General features: G+C 55.9%; 1 protein-coding gene across 3 annotated transcripts in view; it reads right to left on the reverse strand.

Annotated features, from left to right (window-relative positions):
- Positions 1-5128, reverse strand: part of CRHR1 (corticotropin releasing hormone receptor 1) — a gene marked incomplete at both ends in the record, with an annotated part of 48176 nt that extends 43048 nt beyond the window's left edge. For all 3 annotated transcript variants that reach the window (XM_082860339.1, XM_082860338.1, XM_082860337.1), the window contains one exon: positions 5096-5128. In XM_082860339.1, the coding sequence (XP_082716465.1) occupies positions 5096-5128 (33 nt within the window). The remainder of the gene's footprint in view (positions 1-5095) is intronic.
- Positions 5129-6943: the final 1815 nt, after the last annotated feature.

The raw sequence follows: 6943 nt of genomic DNA on the forward strand, positions 1-6943 counted from the left end.
GGTTTATTAAGTGACTACTATTGTTAATAGTTATTAAGCACTTACTGTGTGCCGGACAATGTGCAGTTGTGCTTAATTTCACACTTGACATCTCATGAAGTCATTATGTTTATCCCATAAAGTAGATACTATTTTTCCTCTTTTTTTTTTAAACAGATGAAGAAACTGAGGTTCCAAGTGATAACCTAGCTTCATAGCAGAGTCAGGTTTCAAGCTCACATCTGCTTCACCTGATGTTCCCACCCACACAAGAAGATGCTGATTGCCACGTTGGGTGGAGTGAGGGCTGGCTGGCCGAGAGCGACAAGTTGGAAGACAAGCATTTAAAAAGGATTTGATGATGTTACTTTCAAGGGACTCTCCTGACAGGGGCCCCTGAGGATCTAAGTAGACAGGAGTCATTTGTAATTAACAAATTCATTCTTGACTATAAAACTGCATCTAAGACTTGGCCTTAGCTCCAAAATGGGCTCACTCTTCCTTCTGTAGATGCCATGAATGGTTAGGTAGAGTCAGAGCTGGGAGAGATCACCCCACCCTCTCCTTACACAGAGGAGGAAACAAGAAAGGCCCCAGGTCACCTGCTAACAGCCTGCCCTCCTCCAGACCAGACAAGGCCCCACCCTCAATGGATTCTCCAAATCACCAGGTGCTACACTGGCTCTTTGTTGCTTTCTTTTCTTTTCTTTTTAACATAACCATAGTGGGCCTAAGGGGGGCAGTTCCAGTCTTTTCTGCATCAGAGGTGGCTTTTCTGCCAGGATCGTTTTTTGGCATCTCTCAGTCTGTTTGGACAGGACACCTGCACCTCCTGGGAACAGCAACGGGTCCACTCTGATCATGCAATACTAAACTGAAGGAAGCAGCGATGATAACACCATCCAGCCAGCCAACTAACATTTGTGAAACGCTTATTACGTGCAGTTGATTATTAGGCCCAGTTCTATGACGGGAGAAAGATGCAAAAACGCTACATGTTGAATGTCCAAGAGCTTTTCCTATAGTTGTTTTTTCCTGCATTATCTCATTTTCTCTGAAGAGCGGGCACCTTGCAACTTTTTCTGAAAGCAAACTCTGTGCCAGGTGCTGTTCCAGGCACTTTGTGTGTGTATTGACTCATTTCATCCTTACCTCAACCTTTCGAGTTAGGTATTGCCTCCATTTCATAGCTGGGAACACTCAAGCTCAGAGAGGGTACTTGGGTCCAAGTATTGAGGTCCTGCAGCTGGGAAGGGGCAGACCTGGGAATTGACTCTGCTGCACCCCACTCTTCTCATATGAGGTTGTGGCCCTAAGGAGTGTTTTTGGAAACAGATCTTGCACAGAGACGTGAAAGGTAAAAGACAATCTAGTCAAATACCCCTGTTTACGGAGAAACGGTAGCTCGGAGAGGGAGGGTAACCTACCTGAAGTCACACAGCTAATTAGAGGCATAGGTGTGACTGATGTCAGGTTTGCCAACTCCCAGGTTGATGGTCTTTCCAACCCAATAGCTTCTAAAATGATCAGCCCTATACCTAACCCCTTCCTTCTAGGTCACATCATGTCCGGGGCTCAGGCCCATGGGCTTGTAAGCACCACGGGCACTTGGGGTGTTGCCAAGGGCACCTTCGACCCTCCAAACTCCTTTTTCTGTGCAGCTGAACACCACTGATGCTCTCCGAGGATGCAAATGTTAGAGAGGGTGAGAAATGGATTTTCCACTTGAGCTTGTCCTCAGCGGCCCTTGGTCAGTGTCCTGCTTTTCCACAAATCTATGCCCTCCTTAAGAACTGGACGGACCCAAGTCATGCCTCTCCCCAGAGCTGGACATATCAAATCCTGACGGCTTGGCCTGGCTGTCAGCCCCCCTCTCCTACTTTGCCCCTGGACTGTGGCCATGCCAATAGTCCCCACACCCCATGGCTCACTTGTTTGCCCTTGTTTTCCCTCCTGCCCATGCTCCTCTCAAAACCCGGCTCCATATTATTTGTCAAAGAAGCAATTTGGAAATGGCCCAAATGTGCACAGATATAGACGTGGCAGAAGAGCATCCCCTCACAGGGAATATGCAGATGTTGACGATCTCCCTCTGGAGGCTCCGGAATAACATGGGAAAGACTTGGGTTGTGACAGTAAGTGAGGGGCCCAGTGGCCACAGCTGTGCCCAAACATGCACTTGAAAAAAAGGCCTGCAGGGATTTTTTTTTTTTTTTTTTTTTTTGGCGGTACGCAGGCCTCTCACTGTTGTGGCCTCTCCCGTTGCAAAACACAGGCTCCGGACGCGCAGGCTCAGCGGCCATGGCTCACGGGCGCAGCCGCTCCGCAGCATGTGGGATCCTCCCAGACTGGGGCACGAACCCGTGTCCCCTGCATCGGCAGGCGGACTCTCAACCACTGCGCCACCAGGGAAGCCCAGGGATTATTTTTTAAATGGCAACAATAGCTGTGTTAGGAGGGTGAGACTGTAATAATTTCCCCCTCTGGGTTTCAAACTTTGTGTAATACTGCTAGATTGCTTTTATGACAAAAGCAATAAAACCAGCTCTCTCTTCGCAGAACTCACTTTCCTTTAGTAGCCCACCAGGACTTGCCTTCTCCACTCTTCACTCAGCCAAACCCACCACTCTGAGCCACACTTGGGTCTCCCCGCGAGGAGCTGTGGCTGGTGGGTAGGTGACTCGGAGGTGGTCGGTCCCTGGCCCTCCCGTGGGGGCAGAGACAATATTTCACCTGTCTCCTTGGCATCCACGCACACTCACACGCACATCATTTCTCCCTCACTGACATACACAACCACCCTCCCATGCACCCACACATTCTCACTCATACACATTCACACACACTCTCCCCCAGTTCTCTGTAACCAGTACAGTGTGAGGTCCATGGTAAGGGCCCCAGAGTGGATCCTTTCCCAACCCTGGCTGAGTTGTTGAGGACAGCACCGGATTTTGGATGAACCCCACCTAGATTCAGACTTTGATACCAACAAAACCGCCTGCGCTCTCTCTCATCTGGCAGAAGTCTAGGGTGAGATTTTAGTGGCTTAAAAGATTTTCTGATAAAAGCTAACAAAGCAAAGCCTTCGAGCCACAGTACCTGACTCTGAATTCTGGCTCCACCACTCACTGGCTGGATCAGTGAGGAACAAGTTCCTTAGCCTCTCTGTGCCTCAGTAATAATTCCTACTTCCCAGGACTGTTATGAGGACTAAATGACTTAATATTTGCAAGGCAGGTAGAACACTACCCAACAAGCTGTATATGCCACATGAATAAAAGAAAAAGCAATTTTTTAATTGAAACCACATTAGCTGCGCATTCATTCACTGCCTCTCACTCATTCAGTATGCGTTTACTGAGCACCTACTGAGTTCATGAGGCCAGACATAAAGGGCACACATCTCACCACCTAGCAGGAAACACACACACACAGCAACAGGAAAACAAAAAAAAACTGTCTTTCCTTTTAGAAGAGCATCATAATTCTAAGCAGAAATTTGCACATGATTCTAAGAAAGGCCAGAGAAAGAACATTTACCTATTACCACGTAAACTCAAAAACAAAAACAAAAACTTATAGTTCAATCCTTTGAGTCCATTTAAAACGCTGAATTTGGTCTAACTGATTTGTGAATTTAGACCCAGGTTTGCTACACTCTAGCCTTTTGGAAAATATACCCGCTCAGTGCCATCTAGTCAAGCTCTCTGGATGTCTCTCCTCCTCTCTCCCTCCCCGGGTCTCCTTCATCACCCAGAAAATAATCTCTGGGTTCACCCCCAGTCCTCAGTTTAGGAGTGGGGGAGGGGCTATGGGTTCAACCAGACCAACCCTTAGTCATTTTTTAAAACCAACTTATATATATTCGGGAGAGGGAGGGAGAGAATGGAGAAAGCCTCGGTAACTAGTAATGTCTCAACTGATGAGCCGGCAGCTGTTGCATTTTTAAATCTTGGTGGTTTAACTCAAACCACTTTGTGTGCTGATATACGTATAGTTGGTTTAATAACTGATGGAAAAATGAAATTCAGTCAATCCGCACCCCTCCCCCCCAATCCATTCAGTTCTTTTGAAGTTAATAGCTTGTAAAAGTGCTGAATCCAGTCAAGCTGGTGTCTGTGCTCTGGCGGTCCCCACTGACCCTGCGGAGGGTCAGGCAAGAGCCGCGCTGGCGTCCCCCGCGGCGGCGCCGAGGCCCACCCACCCCTCCCTCCGCTGCCGCCTCCTTGCCTACACCCCGCAAGCCGAACCGCTTTGGGAATCGCCCGGCACCAGGAAGTGGCAGCTGTCACTAGCGGCGGGCCCGGGTGTCGACGCCCCAGCCCTTCCCCGGGCCCCGGGGCAGACCCCGCCGCCCCAGAACTTCAGCGGACAGACTGTGGACGTGCGGTCTGACGACTTTCCTAAACTCCGGACGCAGGAATCGCGTCGCCAGAGCCCGGGCAGGAGCGAGCAGGCGCGGGGACCGACCCGCTAGTGCAAAGGCTCGGAGAGCCAGCGTCGTGCTCCTGCGGGCGAGCCGGCGGCGGCGGAGGAACGGTAACTACCGCCGGATGCTCGGTCTGCACCCCGGAGATTGCGATATTGATCCAGGGCTCGCAGGCACCGGGGACATTTATCTCCCCAGACTTGCAGGGGCAGGAAGGAGCTCCCAGGAACAGGGCGGAGGCGTGCGGAGTGGGGGACCTGATGAGACGGTGCTGGGGCGGATGGGGAACCCCTCTGCCGGGCCTCCTGTCTCGGGACCCCAGTCTACCCGGGAGGGTGGGAGGGGGAACCCTGCGTCGGTTCCCACAGCCTAGAGCGATTCCCCTCACTGAGCTGGTTACCCGGGGGGGGCTGACACCCCCCCACCCCACGCCCACCTCCCGGCAGCTTCGCCACAAAGATTTCTTTTTTCGCCAGTGTCGTCCCCCTCCTCCCCCCGCCCAATGCCGGCTCCAAAGGTCCAGAGGCAGGGAGTTGGGCTGCTCCTCAAACCCCGGCCGACCCCGGACCTGGGCACAGTTCTGCTCAGTGACATCTAGTCATCCGCATCACACCCATAGCCCACCTAGCTCTGCGCGCCCGGAGCTGCGGGCCCGCAGTGCTCGAGGGCTGACCGGCTCGCTCTTACCTTGACGAGCCGGAGCTGCAGGCGCCGTCCCATCCTCGGGCTCGCTCGGTCACCGTCCTGGATGCCTGGGTCCCTCGGACATCCCAGAGGGGCCGGCCGGCGGGTGAGGGCTCGGGCTGCGTGGGTGGGCGGCCAGGCTCCTGTGTCGCCGCGGGTGGCTGAGGCGCCCGGCTCCGCGCTCCCCGGCCCGCCGGGCTCTCGCTCTCCCCTTCCCGGGCGAGTCCGGCCGCCGCTTTCTGACTCAGCCCGGCCCGCAGCTGCCTCTCCCCCGCCGGGAGCCCGTCTAGCCCCCGCCGCCTCCCCCGCGGTCCGCGCCGCTAGTCGCCTCGGCTCCCCGCCCCTTCGCCTGGGCGTCCCCTCCCCTCCGGTCCCTCCTCCGCGCCTCGCCCCTCTGCTCCCTCCCTCGCCCCGCCTCCTCTGCCCCCTGTCCTTCCCGGAGCCGGCTCCCCGCGCCCTCGCGGCGCTGACCCCCTTTTCCCCGAGCCCGGGTTTGCGGCAGTCGGCTGGGCGCGCTGGCAGCGCTGGCGGCCGCCGCAGCCCGGGGAGAAGCTGGGGGGTGGGGGGCCGGGGGCGGGAGAGGAGGCAGCTTCCCGCCTCCCGCCGGATTTCAGGCTGGGGCCTGGGGAGTCCGAGGGAGTCTGAGGGGACTTGGGGGGCTCAGGTGAATCTCTAAGAGCGAGGCTCTTGGAGGCTGGGGAATAGGGCAGCCCGGACTGAGCAGAGGCGCCGCGGAAAGCTGGTGAAGCTGGGAACTGCGTTCGGGCAGTTCCCGCCCTGCGGCGGACCGGAAGGTCCCCTCGCCCCCACCTCAGCAGGGCCGAGGTGTTGGTCCAGACCCCCCGCGCCTTTGGAACTGGCACGCCAGGTGCGCGCTGAGGCGCGAAAGCTCTGAGGGAGGAACCCTTCTCATTCATTCATTCATTCATTTTCTTTCATTCGTTCGTTCATCCTTCATTCATTGTACAAACTAAGCGCCTGCCCAGTTTGGTCCCGGCAAGGAGCTTAACCTGGGAACCCCAAGACCAGGGGAGATGGCGGTGCCCTGCAGGACTAGCCGGCCTCTGAACGCCGCGGAGGGGGAAAGTCGAGCGCGCATTGCGCTACGAAAGGGACAGCAGCTAGGAATCCAACAGGCTGGGCGAGGAGGAGGTCACAGCGCCCCCTCTCGGCCGAGCCCTCAGGGTAGGGTCAGCCGCCCCGCCAGGCATCCTGGCCTCCATCCAGCCCCTCATCCCGCCCCCAGCCCTGGCAAGCAGCTCCCGCCTCCCCCAGCCCCTTAGACTTTCCCCTCCAGCTCTTCCAGGAGGACAGAACTTTTGACTTCTATCTCTTCCTTCCTTCCGCCAGAGCCGAAGGGGGAGGTAGAGAAGTGACTCTACCCCGCTGAGCCTGGGCCTGCAGCGGCAACCGCAGACCCTCCCGAGGAAGCGGGAGCGCTCCGGGCGGAGCACGCTCCCGGAGTGGTGGTCAGCCGGCTTTGCAAGCCAACTCTGAACCTAACCGCCCTGGATTCTGTGCCCTGCCGCGCCCACCTTCCACCTTCGGCCGTCTTCCTTCCACCCACTTCTCAGCACACTGAGCAAAAGCCAGCACATTCATGGGGCCAACTGATTCTTCATTTAGACAGGGAGTTTTTGTTAAGAGGTCTTGCGAGGAAGCTGGGGCGCACAGACAGGTGGTGACCGGCCCAAAGTGGCGTAACTGGTAAGCCTAGTCCGCAACCTCCTGATTCTCAGCTCAAAGTGCCCGGAGGGCTGGACCCTGATGGGGTTTGGGGCTCGGAAGTGGGGGAGGGGTCGTGCCCAGGAAACCAGCTGGTCACACTGGCTTAGCCACACTGGGTAGCAC

The sequence above is a fragment of the Leucopleurus acutus genome, assembly GCF_964270905.1.
Source record: "Leucopleurus acutus genome assembly, chromosome: 19".
NCBI classification, from domain to species: domain Eukaryota; kingdom Metazoa; phylum Chordata; class Mammalia; order Artiodactyla; family Delphinidae; genus Leucopleurus; species Leucopleurus acutus.